This window comes from Strongylocentrotus purpuratus, unplaced genomic scaffold (genome assembly GCF_000002235.5).
Source record: "Strongylocentrotus purpuratus isolate Spur 01 unplaced genomic scaffold, Spur_5.0 spur5_scaffold_13, whole genome shotgun sequence".
In the NCBI taxonomy this organism is placed as follows: domain Eukaryota; kingdom Metazoa; phylum Echinodermata; class Echinoidea; order Camarodonta; family Strongylocentrotidae; genus Strongylocentrotus; species Strongylocentrotus purpuratus.
In genome coordinates this window covers 17220935-17245793 of record NW_022145598.1, presented here as the reverse complement: position 1 = coordinate 17245793, position 24859 = coordinate 17220935, and the positions used below count along the sequence as shown (strand labels likewise).

Below are 24859 nucleotides of genomic sequence, written 5' to 3'. Positions count from 1 at the left end.
TCCGCTGGTGGTTAATGGAAAAAACTGAGATATAGATAAGACTGTTGGATTTTTTTCTCAAGAATTTCTCTTCAGAATGTGTGTGTATATAAACATGATTTTTTTTTTTGGTCTCGTTACCTCCCCCGCCCCACCCCCCCCCCCCCCCCCCCTCAACATAACATCAGTAACATTTAAAGTTAAAGTGAAATGAAATTGTTTTCTATGGAAAAAGGGAGAAATTCATTAGATTGTGTGTACTAAATATACGTAAAGCTAATTAAAAGGGAAACCATGGTTTGCCACAAATGTGTGTCTTTTTTATACCTCGGAGTAATCCTCCTATTCTATATCAGAGTCTTTTTAGTCATTGGCTTCTAAAACGACAGTATTTGAAGTTTAGGGCATGCGTTTAAACTTCGAAGTAATGAATTTACATGTATAATAGGTCCACCAGCTTACATATATGTTCCGTGCTGATGTAATTAACTTCGAGGTTCGTCAGCTTGTAGTTAAAAAATGCTTTCCTTGGCTTGCCACGCATGTAGTTAACTTTGATGAACTGTGTGAACCCTCGTTGAGGTTAAAAGATCGTTGTTTATATCTTCGAGGTTTCGCAAACTTAAAGTTTAAATTACAGCGATCTTCATCAGTGAGCATTATGCGCCAAGAGAAGAATTATTTCATATAAATGCACTGTAGAATATTATTTAAAAAAAAAAAAAAAGAGGAACAAAGTTAATATAGGAAATGTATTATACTGTACTACCTTCATCTGGTATAGTAGGTAATTCACTCCCAGGAGGAGTTACGCACATAACTGTATTGGTCGTAGTAGTAGAAGCATTGACCTGGTAGGAGTCGAAGGCACACCGGTATTGATGACTGTTGCTGAGGGCCGGTAGCTGCTGAACGGTAATGGTGATCTAGCACATGTAAAAACATACAAAATATGAATACTCTGTACGTTATATAGGGCTGCAAAACTGTTTACATATAATAAGGCCAACATTATATTTCATTTCATCGACGTTTTGTGTCTTAAGTTTGTCGATTGTTAAAAAAAAAAAAATGTTTTTTGAAATGTTCGCCTTCGTGATAGCAAAGGAATGTCTTTTATAAAGATGTTCAGTACTACATGGTAATATAATTTCGAACATGAATGACAAACCTAATGATTTCCCTGCATGATAGCTAATTCTAAACATTAATTTGTATCTCAGGAGCATAAGCATGCACACGACTTCATTGCGTAAAGTAGGGACTCATGGAGTTTCTCTTACTATTTTTTATTATATTAATAATATTAAGTATTACTTACTTAATCGATTCTGTGTAAAATACAAGAAAACTAAATGAATGACTTTTGGCAAATAGAATTGAAGACATAGGTAACTGAAAAAAACATACATCTCTAACTGGCTACATGTACATTGCATTATGATTGTGTTTGGGAAATTAATACTTGGAGCTTCAAAGTAAAATCGACGCATAGTTTAAGCCGAGTCTGTAGTTCTTTTTAATATCGTTATTGAAATATGATATTCAGCGGTCCACAAATTCTTTGTTTTGATGTACATTAAGTCCCAATAGCACCTACTTCTTGTTCTGTTACTTGAGAAGGCAGTCTATGATCAGGATGGACATCTGAGATGGATACACATTGCAAGGCATTGTAAGATAACCATCGAGTTGACTCGTCAGGGAAGGGGCATTCCTCGTATCTTGTACATCTTATAGAGGAAAGGGCGTGGAAGCAAGAAAAATGATAAACATAAATAAAGATTAATGGATAAGATACTTTGTGTATACACGTAATCATTCATAAATAATCAAGATGTAAACATAGCAAAAGTGGAACTAGTTTTTTTCTATAAAGGTATGACATCACTTCGGATCCCTCATCCTCCTGCTGTGGAAGTTAAATCAACAAAACACATGTTAAATGTCTTTAACTCAAATTAATAGAAGAAATTGAACGTAAAATAAACTACCATTTTCCTGCCCCATATAATGCACTCACCTTGCATCTAGAGTACACCATCCACAATAAGGGTCTCCATCATTTCCTCCTTTCTCACCAATGCACTCCCCACAGCTCTGGTACTGGCCACAGTTGACAAAATCCAACGTGAGCACCTGATTTTTAATATGAAAATAAATAAAAACCAAAAACGTCAGAAGTCATATGGAATGTGATTTCAGCTGTTGAGTTATTCCCTTTCATAGCCAAAATATCCATCATATCTTTCCGAAGATGCTTACCTTTGACACTTGGTCTGAACTTGTAGAAAGGGTTAGTTGCTCTTTCGATTCATCAAGGAACACCTCTTGTAGGACAGATCCACCTCCAAGAGATACATTTTCGTATACGTAGCCGAATGAACCGTTCACTATGTTCAACTATTTAGAGAATCACAAGCAAATATGGTTTGGTGTAATTTATTTTGTTCCTAATGAGCAAGAGAAGGGTATTAGGGAAGAGATTAGTATGACAGTAAAGGCAGTAATATAAGGAATGAGGCCATGTATTTGATTTTGTGACATGTAGGCCTGGTAAGTTTCCGTGAAACAAAATTTGAATATGGAGGCTTCATTAATACGCATAAATAACCCTCACCTACAATTGCAACATCATTGAATTCTTCATAATTATACCTAATTTGATGGCATACAGTATTCCCGATACTTATTACATGTCACCATAGCATGTAGTTATTCATAATCATGATTAGGATATTAGATATTCAGGACTCATACTAAATATCGATACTGTATATCTTCCTATTTACTTAATGTTTCTTTAGTGTTTAGGTAATATAATTGGAATACAAATCATACCTTACTATAACCATGTTTATTATTTTATGGGCCGTGGTACTGCCGAGATATTATCTGTATGATAAACATATTCTATGTAACTATCTTTTGTAAATTTGATCGTTGTTTATAAAAGATACCATTTGGAAGGGTAAGTGCACTGGAAAAAAAATATTTTATAGGATGAATAGGTTTAGTGAGATGACAAATTATTAAAACTTATCGGATGTATACAGATATGCATTTTGCCAACTAAGAGAGTTAGCTGTATACAATCTTTGTCATTAATTTGTCATGGCATCTTACAAAATAAGCAGGTACATTTTTCATGATGATTTCGTTTACATTGTGAAGGTATCAAACCTTATGGAGTTTCCCTTGTGTATCTCCAATGAATGCCACTGTATGATGTCTCTCTATGGTCGCCACAATGGAGGTGGGAATCGCATCAGTAATGGTGACGATGGGTGAGGCAAAGATGGGAACCGTTCCACTGGCATACTGGTAGAGAGGCACCGGTATATTATCTTCTTTATAATACGCGGTACACTGGACGGTATCTGGTAGTGTGAGCAAAGGCTGTCAGAAAAAAACGAAAGGATTTATCACATTTTAGAAGAAACACACATCTCATAAATCCCTGCCAATCTGCCACGAATGCCAATGCTTGATGTCTCTCTGGTGAACACGATGGCTGTCACAGTGGGTATCAAATGCTGTTCTTCTGACATACAGGTTGAATCATCATTACTATTGACTGTACATTTGAGCACATTAGACTCACCGAATAAAAGCGGGGGAGGGGGGGGGGGCTGTCAGAAAAACCGACAGCATGCATTTGCAAATTCAAGCCAAATAAATTGCATGACAACACTCGTTTAAACGCAAAAATCTGAATAGTTAAATATAGGCACCACATATCTATTCCCGATTTCTGTATCAAACAAAGACGTAGACGCCCATACGATGTTATACCCGATTCATGAATAAGTGTTTATGCTGAATGTTTAGTTTGTTTGGAATGTAAAGGTGAGTTGAAGTGCAATGGATTAAACTAGTATACAAGGCATTCGCCCTGGACACTTCTTGAATAAATCGCTTTGCACTGACAATACACGATATAGAATATTTACAAAGCTAGATCGATTTGCTTCACTGCTCATCATGTGCTTATTTTATTTTTTAAAACTTGGGTCCAAGTTATGCCTGGATTACATTTGCCCTGCGATCAGTCTACGGAGCCCGTATCCTGCCCATATCCTCTTTTCCTTGCGGCCTCCATGCGGAGGCAGGGGGCGGCCCTGAGATTCACGGACTTCACAGCCTCTACGATTTTGTTTCGCGAGAACTTATACAAATTTGAAAAAATCGTAAACACGTAGCCGTAGACATGCCGTAGGTGGCATTGCACAATCCCCCGCACGGGCATCATGCGGAAGCCTCGCTCTGATCGTGCAGCAAACGGACGATTTTCGGTGAACGTGGGGGAAAAAAACGCTCATAAACGGCACGGCGGCTGCACGGTCACCACACCTTCTCCGCGAAACCTCTGCACGGAAGCTGCATGAGCTCCGTGCGGAGGCTGCGGAGAATTGCACGGCTCCTGCACTGAATTGCACGATTTCCGTACAATCTCCAAGCAGCGTCCTTACGGATTTGCCCCGGCCTGCCCCGAGGGCCAATACAAGAAATGGCAAGATGCCCGTAGAAAATCTAAACATAAACATCGTAGCCCGTAGCCTCCTACGATGCCCCAAACATCGCACGAAAAATTGTTTACCAATATATCGTTCGGCGCCCGGGGCAAATGTTATCCAAGCATTTAAGAGTAGAATTTCAATCAGGTTCATTTGGAAAATTGGTTTGTTAATTTAAAAAGAAGTCAATTGACTCGTAATTTGGATCTGTAATGGTAAATTATGTTACCAGAAAACTTATCCTAGATATTTGGCCGTATGCCAGGCGAAATTTGCTACCCGGCCTCAAAGCTTTCCTGGATATTTGTCCCTGACTAGTCAAGATTAACTATTATAAAAATAAAAGTACATAAATCTTTGTTTTACAGTTATTCCAAAACCATTTCAGATCAGCAAATACATTTAGAGCATCCATTGTTCATATAGGGGAAAAAAAACCTTAGAAATTTGGTACCAAAAGTTTTGATCATCATTTTACAATAACTTACTGCTGAACGGCACATGGTGTCAAGCAGGTTACTGTTTATTGTGCCAGTGCTAGTTCCTTGAATACATCCGAATACAGCACTTTCAAAGCTATGCTGGACATCACTCATCTTATAGACACAGAGGAAAGATGAGCTTTCATTCGAAAACACCGCGTACAATAAGGCATCCGTAGTGTCGATATTCAGTGAGTCACCTAGCTCGGATCCTGCTGGTCCGATATGAGCAGATTGGATCATATTGTAAGATCCACATTGCAGCTCTATCTCTGTGTAAGATGCTAATTCTATATCTAATGAATTACGACACAGGCGTCCCAAGTATACAATGTTTCCTCTAGATATGAAATAGTAGAGATAATCCTTGTAAACAATCAAGTGTTTGAATAAACTCTCCGACTTGACATAGCCCCGTTGTATGTTTTGAACTAAACTCAGGTCTATGAGATTGTGCTTTGAAATAAATTGAGCTGTGCCCCGACCCTTAAAAGTGACTCCTGTGAATAGGGAAAAGGTTTCATTTGGTGTACTCTCACCATTATCTACAAAGTCAGAACCCAGAACAACAGCTCCAACAGTAGGTACGTCTCCTATTGTCACAACCTCCTGAGAACTGGTTTTACTGTACCTCATTACATCATGTGATATATTAGTCAAGCTCCTTGACTCACAGTAACCGTCACAACCTCCACAAGTGAGGAGAGTGTTCTTCTGAGGTGTTGTCACCACAATAAGGAGTTTATTGTCATTAACATTCCCTGCATCTAGATCAGTACACTTCTCAGTATTCACAGTATGTTTCAGATTTAGGTCTGAGTCGAGTTGGTAGAGCCTCTCCCGTGCTCCAATATAGACATCTCCAGTGATGTTGTTGATTGCGATGTGGTTGAATGGTAGGGTGGAGTCAGAGCCAGGAGGGGTAAAGGATGATACCAGGTAGGAGGAGAGAGGAGCTGATTGGATGGACCGAGTCTGGCATGATATGAGGATCAGGAAAAGCAGCAACTCGCCCATCTTTTTCCGATCCATGCCTGTAGAGATTTCCAGAACTGCCGGTTTTTATGTCAATCTGTAAAAACCATAATAAGAATCTTTAGAGATACAATCAAATATAATATAAATGATAATAATAATGATGTTGTTTTACCAGAGCCTCATCAGATTCAGAACTGTTCTTCCAAATTGAACTGCTGTTAGAGTGGCAGACGTGGATTAATGTAATGTATTGTACTATGCACCCACTTAGATGGAGACTAACTATAATGTGTGTATAATGTGTGTATAATGTGTGATTATGTGCAATGAACTATCCATGAAGTCGTGATTTTATTTTTTATTACATATCGATAAATAAACATCAGCACATGCAAGAAACCTTAATAAAAAGGACGTCATGGTGATTAAACTCTACAAAAATAATATGTCACTTTTAAATGGGCTGTCACTTAACATGACAGCTCTTCAGCCAACATTTAACACCATCCTCATTCTACAAAGAAAATAACATTACCAAATGAAAGAATGTCGTGACATGTATTACTCATATCTAATAACAAATGGTTAATAAAGTAAATGTTTAATCTTGCCGAATAAAGAATGAAAATTGTTTAGTTATCTAAATATCTAAATGTTCATATAATACTCACTCTTAGTCCTGGTTTCAACAGAAGGCAGAGATCAAACTTAATCGGTAATTCTCACCAGGCAGGTGATGATGTTGTTATAAAATGTCGGCCTGCAAACTGAATATGCTTCGATTAAAAGCACTACTTCCGCTTTTAGCATGTACCATTTATGAACAGAATTTTTTTCACCATAATTATATTTTAATTTATACAGGAGCAATATACAGAATAGGAATAACCATTTTTACTTTTTTCTGGTCATTTATTTTTGGGATAAAGTATATTCTATGTGCGTAAAATCATATTCATATATTTAGATAATGTGAAATTTGATAAAAATTAAAACATGTTTGCTATTTTCCCCCATACCATAATGGTATGAGCCCCCTATTCCAAAAATAGATCAATACATCATATTTTGTGTATTGCGACACAGGCGTCACAAATAGACGGTGTCTGCCCTAGACATGAAATAACAGAGTTTATATTTGTAATGTCGGTATGTGTTTGTTGGCTAGCGCTATCAAGTTAGGATATGAATTGTCCTCCATTCAGATTTTAAAAAGTTAAAAGTGCCTTAACATAAAAATCAATTTTGTTTTTCCCCCATTGACGCCTGTGAATAGGACAAAGCTCAGTAAGCGCATCAGCCACGATAAGTGATGGACGTGTCCTTCTGAGGTATGATCACAAAGGAAATGAGTTGATTTTCACTTAAATTCTCTCCAATTGGATCAGTATACTTTCCAGTATTCATGGTATGTTTCAGATTTAGTTCCAAGTCGAGTTGGTAGAGCCTCTCCCGTGCTCCAATATAGATATCTCCAGTCAGAGACGGGTCTAAGAAGGGGGCCGGGGCCCCCTCCTCTGGGAAAAAAGAGGGAAAACACGTTAATTTTACCTGTTTTGGAGATGGACCCCTCCCCTGGCGCTAAATGGGGGGGGGGGGTACGATGTTTCCATTTTTCGAGAGCCGCTAAATATTTTCTCACGAATTGGGCCCCCTCTTAGACCCCCTCCCATGCCGCCGGCTGGATCCGCCCCTGTCTCCATTGATGTTGTTGATGGCGATGTGGTTGAATGGTAGGGTAGAGTCAAGAGCCAGGAGGGGTAAAGGGTGATACTAGGTAGGAGGAGAGAGGAGCTGATTGGATGGACCGTGGATGGCATGATTTGAAGATCAGAAAGAGCCGTACCGCTCCCATCTCCTTCCAAGCCATGCCTGTAGAGACTTCCAGCACTGGAGGCTGATATTTATTTACAAGATCTGTTTAAAAAATAACATGAAAAAGTTAAGAATAGAATTTGATATAATAAAGATAAGCATTAATTGGTTTACCCAGGGGGGTGTTGTATCAGTGCTGTTCTTTCTAAGGGCCCTGATATTATTATCACTTCACTGATTGTCAGGTACCCAATAAAATGGGTATAGATTGGCAAAAGTGGAATTGATGTCTATCCAAATTACGTCAGTTCTTAAATTGATAGTGAAGGAAATGCAGTCGATAGATACTGTACACACAACGGCAGGAGGTTTACACTATAAACCATATAAATTAAAGAATTATGCGTTATGTATTATCCATGAGGTGTTGTTTCTTTCCTATATATCGATGAATAAACATTAGCAAATGGCAGAGCCTTGACAAAAAGAACATTATTATGATTACATTCCAAACAAAATACTATGTCACGTTTGAAAAGGGCTGTCATCTTATATGACAGCTCTTCAACCAACGTTTAACCCCTTCCAACACCAAACAATCTTGATAATGATGATGGATACTACTAGTAAAGATCGCCAATATGCATTTGCGAATACACGCCAAGACTATACTTGTTTAAACGCAAAAAACTGATCATACTCATAGTCCCCACGTATCTTTCGGTATCAAACAATGGCGGTGGTGCATATATGGCGTGATACCGAATTTGTTTGCCTTGAATTATTGTGTATGTCGATTTTGATGTAGTTTGTGCGAAAGGTAACTAAGGTTGTTGGAAGTGGAAATGGAAGTACAATGGTTCCAAGGCATTAACTCTGGACACCATTGCGTTGATACAACGTTCACAACGCCTGATCGATATGCTCCACTGCTCGCCATATGTTTCTTTTGTATTAATTGCTTTTTTGAACTTGGCTCCTAGTTCAGAGTAGCTGTGCAGATAATGGCTCTATCATGCTCAGGTGGAATACTATTTTGTAAATTAAACAGTTTACAAATTGACTCGTAACTTGGATCTAGAATGGTAAATTGGGTTACCAGATAACTTATCATACACATTTGGCTATATATCAGGCGAAATTTGCTACCCAGCTTCGATGCTTTTCCCCATGGATTCGTTCCTGACTGATCAATATTGCAGGGCCGCTTACAGACGGTGTATTGTATGTGCTTTTAATTTTTTATGAAAAAGCTATTGCAACTCCATTAATAATAATAATAATATTTAATTTTTATATAGCGCTTAATATAAATTTCTCTAAGCGCTTTACAAATATACTATTACCCCGGTCATTGGATTAACAACATATCTTTACACCATCCATGGTACACATTGCGGATACTACTGAAAGATTAGTTTTAAAAAGCTCACACATTATAACTTTCATATTTATGTTAATTATTTTTATATTGGCTTACTGGAGGTTGACCACACATGCTGCCATCAATGAAACTGTTCGCTGTGTCATTGCTAGTTCCTTTGATACATCCTAAGACAGCAACGTCAAAGCTATGCTGGACATCACTCATCCTATAGACACAGAGGGCAGATGAGCCCTCTTTTGAAAAGACCGCGTACAATAAGGCATCAGTGAGTCAGCTAACTGGGATCCTGCTGGTCCGATATGAGCAGATTGGATCATATTGTAAGATCCACACCGTAGCTCTATTTCTGTGTATGTAAAAAAAATATCTGGTCTAGTGAATAACGACACAGACGTCCTAAGTACACTTTGTCTTCTCTAGATATGAAATAGTACAGATAATCCTTGTGAGCAGTCAGATGTTTGAATAAATTATTCTCCGACAAGATAGCAATTAGTGGAATGTTTTGCCCGGCATACAAGTCTAAAAGATTGTGCTTTGCAATAAAAAAATATTCCGCTACTGACCCCTGTGAATAGGTAAACGTTTCCGTTTGGAGTACCCTCACGATCATCTACAAAGTCAGCACCCAGAACAACAGCTCCGACGGTAGGTAGATCATCTGTTCTCACAACTGATTGAAGATTGACTGAATTATGCCCTATAACATCATGTGATATATTGCTTAAACTTCTTGTCTCACAGAACCCGTCACAGCCACCACAAGTGATAAGAGTGTTCTTCTGGGGTGTTGTCACCACAATGAGTAGTTTATTATCATTATCTTTATTTGAATCACTACACTTTCCAGTATTCACGGAATGTTCGAGATTTAGGTATGAGTCGAGTTGGTAGACTCTCTCCTGTGCTCCAATATAGACATCTCCAGTGATGTTGTTGATGGCGATGTGGTTGAACGGTAGGGTGGAGTCAGAGTCAGGAGGATTAAAGGATGATACCAGGTAGGAGGAGAGAGGAGCTGATTGGATGGATCGAGTCTGGCATGATATGAGGACCAGAAAGAGCAGTAACTTGCTCATCTTTTCTCGATCCATGCTTGTAGAGATTTCCAGAACTGCAGGTTTTTATGTCAATCTGTAACAACCATAATACGAAAATTTAAGAATACAATCAAATATAATATAAATAATAATAATAATGTTGTTTTACCAGAGCAGCCTCATCATATTCAGTGCTGTTCTTCCTAATTGAACTGCTGTTATTATTTTGCTCGTGTAGAGTGGCAAACGTGAATTAATGTAATGTATTGTACTATGCACCCAATTAAATGAAGACTAACCATAATTTGTGTCTTGATTATGTGCAATAGCTATCCATGAAGTGGTGTTTTTTTTTATTACATATCGATAAATAAACATCAGCACAGGCCAGAAACCTTGATAAAAAGGACGTCATGGTGATTATACTCCACAAAAATAATATGTCACTTTTAAATGGGCTATCATCTATCATGACAGCTCTTCAGCCAACTTTTAACACCCTCCACATTCTAAGAAAATAACATTACAAAATGAAAAAATGTCGTGACATGTATTACTCATATCTTATAAGAAATGGTTAAAATAGTAAATGTTTAATCTTGCCGAATAAAGAATGAAAATTGTTTAGTGATCTAAATATATCAATGTTCATATACTGCTCACCCTTAGTCCTGGTTTCAACAGAAGGCAGAGATCAAGCTGAATCAGTAATTCTCAGCAGGCAGGTGATGATGTTTTATAAAATGTCGGCCTGAAAACTGAATATGCTTCGATTAAAAGCACTACTTCCGCTTTTAGAATGTACCATTTTTTTACAGAAAATGTTTTTACCATAACTATTTTTTATTTTTTACAGGAGCACTTTACAGGATCGGAATAACCATTTTTATTTTTTCTGGTCATTTATTTTTTGGATAAAGTATATTCTATGTGCGTAAAACTATATTCATGTACTTAGAAAATGTGAAATTTGATAAAATAAAAACATGTTTGTTATTTTTCCCCATACCATAATGGTATGAGCCCCCTTTTCCAAAAATAGATCAATAGATCATATTTTGTGTATTGCGACACAGGCGTCCCAAATAGAAGGTGACTGCCCTAGACATGAATTAACAGAGATTTTATTTTGTAATGCCGGTATGTGTTTGTTGGCTAGCGCTATTACGTTGGGATATGATTTGTTCTTCATTCAGATTTTTAAAAGTTGTGCTTTAACATAAAATCATTTCCCCCCACTGACACCTTTGAATAGAACAAGGCTCACTTTTGGGGATACCCTCAAATCATTTACAAAGTCAGCACCCAAAATAGCAGCTCCAACAGTAGGAATGTATTCTGTTGTCGTGAAAAGGAAATAGTTTCCCTGTACATCATGATATATTAGCCAAGCTCCTTGTCTCACAGAAAACGCATCAGCCACCACAAGTGATGGAGGTGTGATTACAAGAACAATGACTTGATTTTTACTTGAATTCTTCTTCCAGCATTCATGGTATGTTTCGAGTTGGCAGAGTCTCTCGCTTGCTCCAATACAGACATATCCATTGATGTTGTTGATGGCGATGTGGTGAATGGTAGGGAGGAGTCGGAGCCAGGAGGTGGTAAAGGATGATACCAGGTATGAGGAGAGAGGAGCTGATTGGATGGACCGAGGGTGACATGATATGAGGATCAGAGAGAGCCGTAACGCTCCCATCTCCTTCCAAGCCATGCCTGTAGAGACTTCCAGCATTATTTACAAAATCTGTTTAACAAATAACATGAACAAATTAAGAATAGAATTTGAAATAATAAAGTTAAGTATTAATTAGTTTACCCAGGAGGTGTTGCAGCAGTGCTGTTCTTTCTAAAGGCCCTGATATTATTATCACTTCACCGATTGTCAGGTACCCAATTACATGGGTATAGATTTGCAAAAGTGGAATTGATGTCTATCAAAATTACGTCAGTTCTTAAATTGATAGTGAAGGAAATGAAGTCGATATATAATGTACACACAACGGCAGGAGGTTTATACTATAAACCATATAAATTAAAGAATTATGCGTTATGTATTATCCATGAGGTGTTGTTTCTTTGGTATATATCGATGAGTGAACATTAGCACATGGCAGAACCTTGACAAAAAGAACATTATTATGATTATATTCAAAACAAAATACTATGTCACGTTTGAAAAGGGCTGTCATCTTACATGACAGCTCTTCAGCCAACGTTTGAACCTCTTCCAGCACCAAACAATCTTGATAATGATAATGATACTCATGTATTTTTAAGATGAAAATTAAATTCTATCTAACACGGGGCATGGATTTACTAATCTAACCAGACATGGTTTTAATAAACGGCATCTTTGTTGTTTGCCAAAAATAGTTGAATTCATTTCATAATCGAAGTATATGTTCATTCAATACTCACCCTTAATCTGGGTTTCAACAGAAGGCAGAGATCAAGCAGAATCAGTTACTCTTAAATGATGTCTTACAATATGGCGGCGAGTAACTGAACATGCTTCGATTAAGGCGAGGCGTCAAAAATATCGATACCAGCAGGCTGCCGCCTCACGTATTGGCGCATCGAGGCTGCAATTACGGCCGAAGCCTGGCTGGGGCAATTATTGTTCACTTATTAGCCCAGCCGGCTTGCGCCAGGCTGGGATCTGAGGCTCGGTTTCCATTCGAAAGGCGGCAGCCGGCGCATGCTTTTGTTCGGAGACCATTATGATGACATCATGAGTTAATTGAGGGTCCTACCGCCAGCGGTAGCCGGCTGAGCTAATTTAAAAAATGCAGCCAGGACGCACAAGTGCAGTTAGCTGCCGCTGGCTGGTATATTTATTTTTGACGCCTCGCCTAAATTAACACTACTTCCTCTTTAAGAATGTACCATTTCTTTACAAAAAGTGTTTCTATCATTTATATCTTTAATTAAAACAGGGTAAATATTCAGTATTTCAATAAGCATCCCTACCCTTGTGTTCATTTGATTGTGTGATAAATTATGTCTATATGCAGAAATGATTTGAAAGTATTTCGATAATGTAAAATTTGATGAATATAAACCTACTTGTCTTTTTTCCCCACACCATAATGGAATGTGCCCCCATTCAAACGACACAGTACAAAAAACCGGAGAAAGAGATTTTTCTGCCAGATATGATTGATCTATAATAACTTTTCGAACTGTAAGGGATTAGGAAATTCATTGTGACCTGTAGAGGGCGGAGTGTTGAGACAAGCCGGCACTCTTTGCTTGTCCCTCTCACAGGTGAGTTGATCGAACTTGGACCACTTTAATGTTTAGTAAATATTGATATTGTTATGCTAAATATTCCTTGTTGATGGAGCCGTCGGTGTAGCTAACTATTTAAAGGAAAATCCAACCTATGTAATAGGCCTAAGTTGTTTTATATTAAAGAAGAAAAATACTTCATATTTGCGAATTTCATGTAGGCAATTTCGTCAGCGGATTGTCACGGACAACTCGCCCGTTTGTCATTTTAACAAAATATATCGTTATTATATTTTATTTCCTAATGGCCCGGTCCCACTGGCCGATGGACACAAAACATATGCATAAAGGACACAGCGGACGAGCGAAATTTCGAGGGTGGCTCCATCCGTTTTTATCCGCTCCAGAAATGGACAAAATTTGCGAAAATTTGCGAAAACAGAACGGAAAATAATGGACGTGGGTAGTATGTAGCGGGGATGTTAAACGGATGTTCATCGGAAGCCTAGCGGGTGAAAGCGGATGGAAGTGGATTTTTGAATACTTTATATACGAGATGCATACGCTTTCATCCTTTCTATTCCCGTGCTACTAACGATGTATAGACGTTCCATGTACCTTATCTTTCCTCCCTCTTTCCGTTTTCAGCTGCAGCGGATATGAGTTGAGAGGATGCCCAGAGGATGCAGAGAGGATACAGCGGACGTTTAACGGATGATAACGGACATAGAACGTGTGTTGCTCGTATTTGTCGCGGGTTTACATCGTACACGGCGGAAGTTCATCTGTTCTAAAAGTTTTGTGCACCTCAAAACTTTTTGCGTGGATGAAATCACAGTGGACGGATGCTAGATGGTTAAAGCGTATGAAACACGTATGCAATGAGTACACAACTGATGCATAGCGTTTTCCAACGGATGGCAAGATTTTTTTACGTTTTACATCCTCTTTGCATCCGTAAGCACAGTGGGACCAGGCCATAAGTAACTTCCTCCTTGGGGCACTACTCAAAATATATTATAGATAGCATATCACCATTGGTGATTTACAAAATCTTGCTGAGTTAAACATCTTAGTCATTGACTTTAGTCATTCTTCTGTGTGCTTGAACAAATAGGAAAGTGGTATGGCACTACGTCACAATGAGTTTAACGATTCAGCCAATTTGAAGTGGCCGTATGTACATGTAAAGTGATTACAATTTTCAAAAAATCGTAACTTTCTTATCTGTTGTCTGATTTCATTCAAACTTTCGCCAGTGTGCATCTCTGATTGTTTTGTTGTAACGTTTAAATTACTTGTCTGTTTAGGTTGGATTTTCCTTTGAATGATATTTTCATTCCACAAATATGGAATGACTTTTGACGTATCGAGTTTTGCATGTACAGTAAGCCATAAAGATTTTTCTTTTAATGTAAAAGGAACACTGTCTTCATAGAAAATAGAAATGTGCCTCTCTGTTTGGTATGGTTTCTTTTTGAGTAGTTGTCTATTAAAGGGCATTCCACCCCTTGTAATAAATTGATTTGAATGAAAGCAGAAAATAAGAGAAACAGGATGGCAAAAGTTTGAAATGAATCGGACCAATAGTAAGGAAGTTATGAATGTTTGAAAAAGAGATCACTTAGTCTATGCGAATCTCAAATTGGTAGTTTGGTCAGTTGATTGCGACGAAGGACGTGGATAACTCTCCCATTCGCCGTGTACAAAAAATATCATTAATTTCTGTTTTTCTCGTGAGTTCCTTCTCCATTGGGGCACTACTCAAAATGTATTATAGACAGCATATTATTATATTTATTATATGTCCTTTAAAAGGAATAGACCCTCCTGAGCCATGACTTTTAGAAGGAAAACTAATTTGAGTCATCTAATAATGTCGGAACAGATGAGATAGTACTCCGGCACATCACATTGATATTACTGCTTCAGCCAATTTGAAGCGCTCATACCTATAATGATTTTAAAATAATTCATATCTTTCTTATATTTAGTAAGATTTAATTGAAACTTTCATCAGTTTAATTATCTTATTTTTCTGTGTTTTATAGAGTAGTTGTCTGTTTGGGTTAGATTTTCCTCTAAATATATTCTGCATGGCATTGAGTACCAGGGAGCGATCAAATACACGGTTGAATAGTATAGAAACCTATGTTACAGATGAGCGAATAACTATTGGCATGATCTGACGTCAAATTTCTCCATCGTGGGAAAAAAACTGGCAATTCTGACGTCGTAAAAAAATTGATTCATGTGACTTGTAACCACAAAGTGGCTAGTATTGTCTCCTCTCCCTGTGTTCAGACATGTGACTCTATTTTTAGACTGCCATCAGTTTTAAAGGATGATGTATACTATGCCTGAATAATATCTATTTGTACAGGTGATTGAAAATAATATTTGGTTAAGCGGTTTGTTCTATTCATGATGTAAACCTTGATAGACCTCAAGCGCGTAGCCATGATTTTATTTTGGGGGGCGGTAGTGAGCACGCGAAGCTCGCTCCCTGGGGGGGGGGTACAGGGACGGGGAGTTTTCCCCTCCCTCGCGAAGCGCGGAAGCTTTGACGTTTCATTACATTATTAGAGGAAGAAGACGATTTGTTGTACTGTTCTCGACTCTTAATCCTTATCTGAATTCAGTTCCCCTCCCTAGCGCGAAGCGCGGAAGCTGTGTGGTTTTATTAAAATTATTAGAGAAAGAAGACGATTCGTTGTACCGTTCTCGACTCTTAAGCCTTTTCTTTCTTCGTCCTCTTCCTTTTTTCTTTTGGGGGCTTGCGTTTTTTGGGGGGCGACCGCCCCCACCGCCCCCTGGGTACGCACCTGATAGACCTCCACGTAATGGTGATATCTTAAAAAGTAGCTTCTTGTGATGATAGACCAAAAGAATGCTGCCATTTGCTCTTAGATTTTCTGTTTTGTTATACCAGTGGGTTTCTTGCCTTTGCTTCGAAATATGCATCTATTTTATTGTTATTGTGCCTGTTCATTGCTATATTCATTGCTCTAGGTTTTGTTACAAAGAAAAAGAACTCAAGTGACATGTGTGCCAGCCCTCCCCCTCCCCCGAGAACAGAACAGGAAGTTCTATTGAAACATGGACATGTTTCTGTCTCTGCTTATGTATTGAGTGATTTTAAACTAGAAACAATAATCATAAGAAAAATGTACCACTCTTACACTCTTTTTTTCTTTTCTCTCTTAAAATCCTTTATTTCCTTAGCATATCTGTTACTCCCTCTCTGCCAGAATGAATGGATTTTTATATTTCTCTCTTATGTATCACAGACATATTTGTTTTTTAAAGTAATTTTGTTTTATCCCTTCAATTGAGTAAAACAATTGAATAATATAAATACACCTTAACAATGTTGATTGCTTATACATAGACATAATTAAACAAAAACTCATTTAGTACATACTACATAGACATAAATTATAAATCAATTGTACACATTTATCACTTGTATAAAAAAAAATAGTTTAACTAGAATTTATTTTACTGGTTCACCCAGGTCCCCCTCCCTCATACAAACACACACACACACACACACGCACGCACGCACACACACACACACACACATAGTAATCAGTGGCTGTCTGCTAAAATTCTCAACTCAATAAAAATATAGTAAATAAGCAAGTTATTAACCAGGCTGCAAAACAGAGTTACACTTTAACAAGCTCACGGTTGAGAGGAAAACAATTCTTAATTAATACTAAGCTGCTCCCACTTTAAAAAATGTAATCCAGCTTTTGTTTTATCTTAATGGCTATTTCCTTTTCTCATCCCTATAATTAAAACTACTTTTCTTCATCTTTTCGAAAGCTGGTACTTGTCCCCCCGATCTTGACATAAATATACCATACTTCACTATGAAAATTACAGTATTACAGATTTTGTTATTCTATTTGAACTACCTGCCAACCCAGCAAATATATCTGGCCATTCTAAATCTTTAATTTCATCTGACTCAAAAAGTTTTACTAAAGCCTGCCATATCTTTTGAACGCTCCCGCAAGATGAAAATTAAAGTTTGTATGTTTCTATTTCCCGTTTACAAAACGGACATAAATTTTCACCAACAAAACCAAATCTATGAAGATGGTCATTAGTATATATGGCTCCATGCAATATTCTAAATTTAAATTCTCGTTGGTTTTTAATGAGTATAGTAATTCTTGGTCTAAAAAATATTTCTTTTAATTCTTTATCTATAAAATCGTAATTATGCACATGCACACACACACACCCATACACACGAACACACAGGCACACCATCCTTCATTGGTTGTTATGGAAAAATTAACTACCAACTGTGTTTTGAAATAAATTGAAAAGCTGAGAGGACCAAAGTTCATCAACATGATCTTAACCTTTTTGTACTAATAAAAAACCAAATCATCTCTCTCTATCCCACTCTTGCTCATGTTTTTCTCGCACACACACACACACACACCATCTATTGGTTGTATGCAAAAGTAAATCTACTATGTTTTGGAATAAAAAGATAATATAATCAAAACAGTTTAAAGTAAATAATTTTTAAAAGAATCACTCTCAAATAATTCTTAAAGAAACAACATTTCTACGGAACGATTATTACATAAATATAAATCATTTAGTAAATGAAGATGAACACATTAGGCCACAAATACTTAATGAATTATTAAAGAATATACGAGGTCACTTTTTTATTCCAATGATATGAAGGAAACTAGTATGTTTTGCGTGAACTAAGAATTATAAAATGATTGTCGCTGTACATACGATTGGTACATGATATAGACAGAGATGGAGGCAACCTGTTTATTAAGCTTCTAAACTGTATATAAACGTTTTTCTTGTGTTCATACATTTCTTAACTTAATATTGCTTTGATGGTCCGGAGCTTTTCTTCCTCTTTCATGTTCTATCACTAAGTCACTTTACCCAGGGATTACAAAGGAACGCCGTTTTTGATGGAATGAAGTATCAAACGTATGTGAGCGTCTGCATATATTTGTTGAGTATAACATTTTTTTTTTTTTATCAAGGATGATTTAAATTCACATTGCATACCATTGTATGTAGCAAAGTTTGATGTCAAAATATGGAACTGTTAAACTGCCAGTAGACAACTGTTTTATAATATTTACAACTGTTTTATCACACTAAAATATCGGGCAACTCAAGAGCAAATGTCAATACATTATTAAATATCCCATGAAACTCATAAATGGATTACGTAACAGCTGTGTAATGTTTTCGGATTTCAATAGGTGGTGATCAAGGCTTTTGCAATAAGCGTAGGCTTTTTGAGCATGTGCGTTCAAACTTACCATTACCTAATTTTTAAAGCACGCACATTTCAATTATATGACATAAATACATATATATATTTATATTTGGTATATATAACCTTGGTTTATATATAACCTTGGTTTAAAAGTGGGTTATTGATCATATATCATGATTTTTGTTATATTATCAAATTTCTTTCTAATTAAAAACAAATGGCAATTTTATATCATCAATGAAACACAATATTTGTAAGTTTTCTACATTTGTAATGTTTTATATGTTTTATATATGCCGTGTACTTTTTACTCTATAAATTGAACAATTTCAGCAATCAGTGTCATCTGTGTATTCGATGACTTTTATCTCAATAAACCAATACAATAAACCCCGAATATATTTAGAGTAGGTATGTTTTCAATACCTTCGCATATCAGTCATACATAATATTCAACATCTTTTCTAAAGTAAAATTGTTAATACATCCCAAATACAACTGAAAGTTCTTTAAAACAAATTAATTATATCACGAGATTCTTGATATCCCTCATATTCAGTTGAAACATGGTAAAATACAAGGCAATACATATTACATAATTCTTAGACAAGAAAATAAAGTGCATGGCAAACCATGTACCTCTTGTGTACAGACAAATACTACTACATTAATGTAATGCCATACAATTGACATAATAACCTCGTTTTCTGTTTCCTTTTTTCGCAGCTTAAACATTCTAATGGTGGTAAAGATGAAAATGTTTAGTTCAAACATAGTGGATTTATGTACATGATAGAGTTGTAATGGATTTTAAACAGAAGGCATATTGCGTTTTGAGTATTATGCGCTTCATTGCATTAAAATCTATATGTGAAACTAACAGAAGTTAGAATATATCCATTTAAACGGGGACAAAATAATTGAACAATGATTATGGGGTACGGATGAAAATTCAAAATATTAAGGAATCATGTTAAGTTGTAAACTTATTGCGTACCAAAGTGTGGTTACACATTAATAAAATAACAAATGCTCTGTTGATCTAATCCATTAAAATAGAACATGGAAGGCTAAAGTTATCGGGGTGAATTATTTACGGTGGGAAGTAAGAGGGTACTTATTACCCCCATGTCATTGAATGCGTTATGACGTCACGATGTAGATCTATTCCACCAGGCCATCCATGTCATTCTTGGTGAGATTGTAAAGGTGCAACAAATTCGAAAGATGACTGAATTGACCTTTGAACTCCTGCATCAAATTAAGAAAAAAAATTAAATGTAGTCAATTTAGATATCCGTAACAATAGCATACTCATAGGGATAGTTGAGTTCTGTTTTCAGACCGCAAATGCCTTCAAAGTGCATGGTTATTTCTCTTATTCTTATCTGTGATATTTCTAGTGCCCTTTTAGAACCTAAAATTGCTATGAAGGTAATTTTTGACCCCAAAATGTGTGAAATTTAGCCAATACGATCATACCAATTCAGCTCAACTTAAAAAAAAACGGTGACCATTAAATAATTATTTAATTAAAAATAACAATACATGGGCCGGCTGGTTGTGCGTAATATAACCAACACGACAATGCCAACAAAAAATCAAACATCGGCATTCGTTAAATATATGGATATTTCAGCCGTCTCTGAACCGATTTTGATCAAACAAAGATGATTTCGTCATTTAAATTGTATGTTCTTTCACATTTTACACTCAGTTTTTATCATCTCACAACAAATATTTTTTGTAGCGCCCTCTGCAACAGACCTCAACTATCCCTTTAATACTACACGTTCAAATCTCGCCTCGCCTGTTTATCTCGTAGACGATAATACTTTTCCATCACTAAATGAATATATAAAGATCATGTCATTAGCAAATACATTTCTGACTCTCATATCATGCCACAGGGCTAATCCCCATTTTGCCAAGCCCCAAATCCCCCCCCCCCCCCCCGTGCCAGGTTGTTTCGGAGATAATCTGATTAACGCGATGGTTCTATGAATAGCAAGTGCAAAATACACAGCACAGACCAATTAGCATGAACAATTACTGCTATTACGAATGCTGCATTGCACGCACATGGCACTCAAGCGATGGCTTTCTCGCATATACAAAGCACTATAACGATAGCGTGCATGCATCCTTATGGCAGGCTATGAGTTAAAATGACTTAATTCATTACAGTAGTACATAATAGAGAATAACTTGCACTTCGTAAATCAACATTCAAACTTAGTTCGTCTTTATGACTAGGTCTACGGTTGATTGAGCAAAACGTTAATCAATAATCGAAAGAATAACCTAGCAGATCGATTAGCCCACACGACGGACAGCTCTAAAAGGTCCGTGAGATCGACAACCCATACGACCGTAAAAGGTTATACACGATGTAATAACATGTAAAACTAGTCTCATGGACCGTCGGTCATTTGATGCCTCTGGAAAGGAAAGTGGTTAGAGTCCCCACTAAAGTTGTACAACATTTGCTCATGACCGAATTCTTAACTACAACCCTGGACCCAATAATACATCTAACCCTAACTATAACCCTATACCTAACCTACAACCCATCTGCAACCTGACGAAATAAAGCCCGGGGCATTTGTCACAGGAGCTAATATCGAGTCACTGGTCACAGGAAAACATTACCAATACTTTTATCCCATCATCGTGGTCATAACCGGCGACCAAAAATATATTTCGCAACGGCAAATTGGGGACCTATTTACACCTTGGTGAAGAGTGATGTACATGCGTAATGTCTTGTAAAAGTAAGTTAGTGCTGGGTTGGGGTTCGAAATCTAATTAATCGTATTGAGCTTCAAAAGAATGAACTACTAGACAACGATACTCCCTCAGTAAACACTATCATTATTATTCTAATATACCTTAGAGATAAAGGAGCAGGCCTTGTTCAGCTTTCCTGGTCGGACCTTGGGTTGACTTGTTACCTGGGTGCAGTAATCAGTCATCATCTTTCTCTGGAGTGGATGTTCATTGTAGTAGGGCAGATGATCCGATTCAGCCTAATGTGAAAGATCAGACATTGATGATGGACAAAATGAATGCAATATGAGTACTTAGGCTACATCTGCTACATTGGCTATGTCATATTTGATATGGAGGTGTATGGTCTAGTTGACCAGTCACTATAGACTGCAGATCACAAGATACGAGGATCCAATCCCTGCCATATAATTAGCGTCCTTTAACAGGATATTAATCTATATTTGCCAAACTCGTCCTAGGTGAGGTAAATGGAAAACGATAGGACTTCTTTGCCCGACTGATTTGGTGCCTTCAATAGGGCTGCTTGGCCTAAGCTGACAATGACCCGTGTAATAATCCAAAGCGCACAGAGACTTGCTAAATATGTGAGATTTCCTATACAAGAACTGATGTCTAATTACCTGTCTCAAGGTTTTGGTCGTTGCTGCGTCATTAAGAGCACAAGCGAGGGCGATGACACATCTATCTGCTGTTTCTGATCTCGGCATCTCAAACATCGACGGTAGGTTGGTGAGCACTGAACTCCAGAAGTTAGACAGGCTGTGGATGACAGTTATTGATACATCGTGAGATAACACCTTTTGGATTTCTTTTCTCACAACCCATTGTAGGTAAGGGTGTGACTAAAAAGGTCCCCTCCTCTTAAAGGCGTAAAAAGACAGTTCTTGCAGATTGGATTAGATTTATTAGCATGTTATGATTTCTGCACCTCTCATCCTACTGAGGAGAGGGAGAAGGAATTTGGTGGAGCAAGACGTAATATCAGCAAAACGTATCCCCAACATGCCGAACGAACTTAATTAGACAGATTTTTCGCTTCACCACGGTTGTTGCTATTGATGGGTTGTCATAAACATAAAACCGAGAGACGAGGTAGCTTTTCTTCGTGCACTGATGTTTATCGCCATAGGCATGAATTTATAATAATGACTGAATATTTTTGCCGGAATAATGTATTTACATACTATCAAATATAACACTGGAATAAATTATAATATACATAATGTTTTCAAACACTTAATACATGAGCCCTGCTCACCAATTTTTCTTCCATTTATCCGCACAATCCTCGGGCAATCCTCCACCTGCATACTTTATAGCCAGTGCATCAAATGTGTCAAAGAGATACTTGACAGGTAGAGGGATCTTAGCTGGTTTCTTGAACATCACTTCAAAGATACCATCCACATATGGACTGATAGATGCCTATATCAATGATATAAAGACGACCATACTAACATCAAATGGAAATCCTTTCCGTGAACCATGTATGATATTAAAGAATAGTTATTGGTATTTCATCTTTACAAGACTGTACAACATGTTTACATATTAGAACAAACATATTTCAAATTACATCAAAACATAAAAAGAGAGATTAAATATTTTATTCAAGAAATTTGAGTTCCTTTTCATTACTAATGATATACACTATTGTTATACTTTATTCCTAGGAGTTTGAATAAGACTCCATTTACAATGACTGGAATGTGAAAAATAATGATTGATTGATTGATTGGTGGATGGTGAGATATATTGAATCGATTTTTGTCAAAATAACACTGAATATGCAGCTCAAGTGAAGGGCTGAACATGTTCAATTAACAAAGCAAAACATACAGAATACATACAAATCCAAATCAAACTCAAGACGTATCAATTATAAAAATAGAAAATTAACTTTCAGAATTTCAAAAAGCCGACAGAAACAAGTTCCAATTGATCAGTATAGAACCGAAATCCGCTAAGAAAATCGTGTAAAGACTCACCTTCATGGTTAGCATATGGGGGATCGCTAGATTCCGATCGAGGTTTGCTTTCATTTGATTCATATGATCAGGCAGGTTACCCCTTTTCCTTGTTAGCTCTTCTACACCACCCTGCAAAACAAATTAAACAGCGAACTTTTATTTTGCCTCTATTTGCTCTTTCACCATATTTCTCCTTTTCTCTTTGTTATCTTCCCCCTTATCTTTCTCTCTTCCTCTCGCTTTATCTCTATCTGCCTCTTGTTTCCTCTCTTTCTCATTTCCTCTCCTCTCCCTCTGTCTCTCATTATCGCTCTCCTATTTTCTTCTTCTATCTCTCCTCTCTCTCTCTCTCCCTTTCCTCCTCTCGTTTCTCTCTTCGTTTCCATTTCTCTATTTCTTTGTCTCTGCTCTGCCCTCCTTTTCCCCCATTTAATTATTGCTTAAGTCATTGAGAATTTAAGTGATCAATATGGGATAATACACAGCGAGTCGAGACAAATGACTAGTTCGACCTGTGTGTTACGTGATTAAAGGTGTATTGTACACCAGGAACATATATGCAAAACGTTTTCAACCATTAATATTTCGAAAAATTTCTAACCTTCAGATGGATAGCATTCGAAGCTGGTTGTGAGGGATGTGATTCAGGAATCATCTCCACGGTCACATGCTGCAGGGATTCGTCTGTAAATATAAAAAGATGTTTAGATTTTATGCCTAAATGTCAGTGAATGGTGCAAATTTCGGTATCGCTATTACCCCCCAAATACTCGGATGTAAATTTCAAGCCCGATTTCAAATGCACTCTGGTCTCAGCAAGGCCGGAGCCGCAGTCACCGAGCTAGCTAGCTAGCTGCCTACATGCAACCTTTCACTTCGTCTTCGGCTCCTTTTGATTGTATATCGTAAGCAATTTTTTACTTTTACATACTTAATTGTCAGTTTGAGTAAGTCTGCTGTGTGCTGGTCGCACGATAATAAACGAGAAAACCTTTGGAGATATTCCTGCATGAGAGATGTGACTTTGGTAAGATTCCCAACAAACCCTAAACAGCGCGCGACTTGGAAAAAGATGCTCAGAAGGCAAGACAAGTTTGAAATCAAGCACGATCGTGACTTTGTTCGCGGCATTTTGACAAAGAACAATTCCCTAATGATGTAAATGGAGTGGTATTCCCATGAGTATTTCTTCTGGAACAATTAAGGACTTGTAAAATGTCCAACGAGGTCAGTAGCAGTCGACAAGAGAGCTTTCGGATACGTATACCGTATGCACCATATGCACCGGAAGCATGTAAGTACCGGAAGTAGTTCGAAATTACGTCCAAGAGGTCCACATCGGGGCATTTTGGGGAATTTCGCGATAGCGAGAATTAATATAAC

General features: G+C 37.3%; 1 protein-coding gene across 1 annotated transcript; it reads right to left on the bottom strand.

Moving 5' to 3' along the window:
* Positions 1 to 19877: 19877 nt before the first annotated feature.
* LOC100890441 (plexin-A1) lies at positions 19878 to 24823 on the bottom strand. Its single transcript, XM_030983573.1, has 7 exons — positions 24799 to 24823; positions 24078 to 24160; positions 23495 to 23605; positions 22765 to 22931; positions 22127 to 22265; positions 21605 to 21742; positions 19878 to 19964 (listed from the first exon to the last, which is right to left on the bottom strand). The coding sequence occupies exons 1-7, from the start codon at positions 24821 to 24823 to the stop codon at positions 19878 to 19880; spliced, it is 750 nt and encodes a 249-aa protein (XP_030839433.1).
* Between the last annotated feature and the right edge of the window lie 36 nt (positions 24824 to 24859).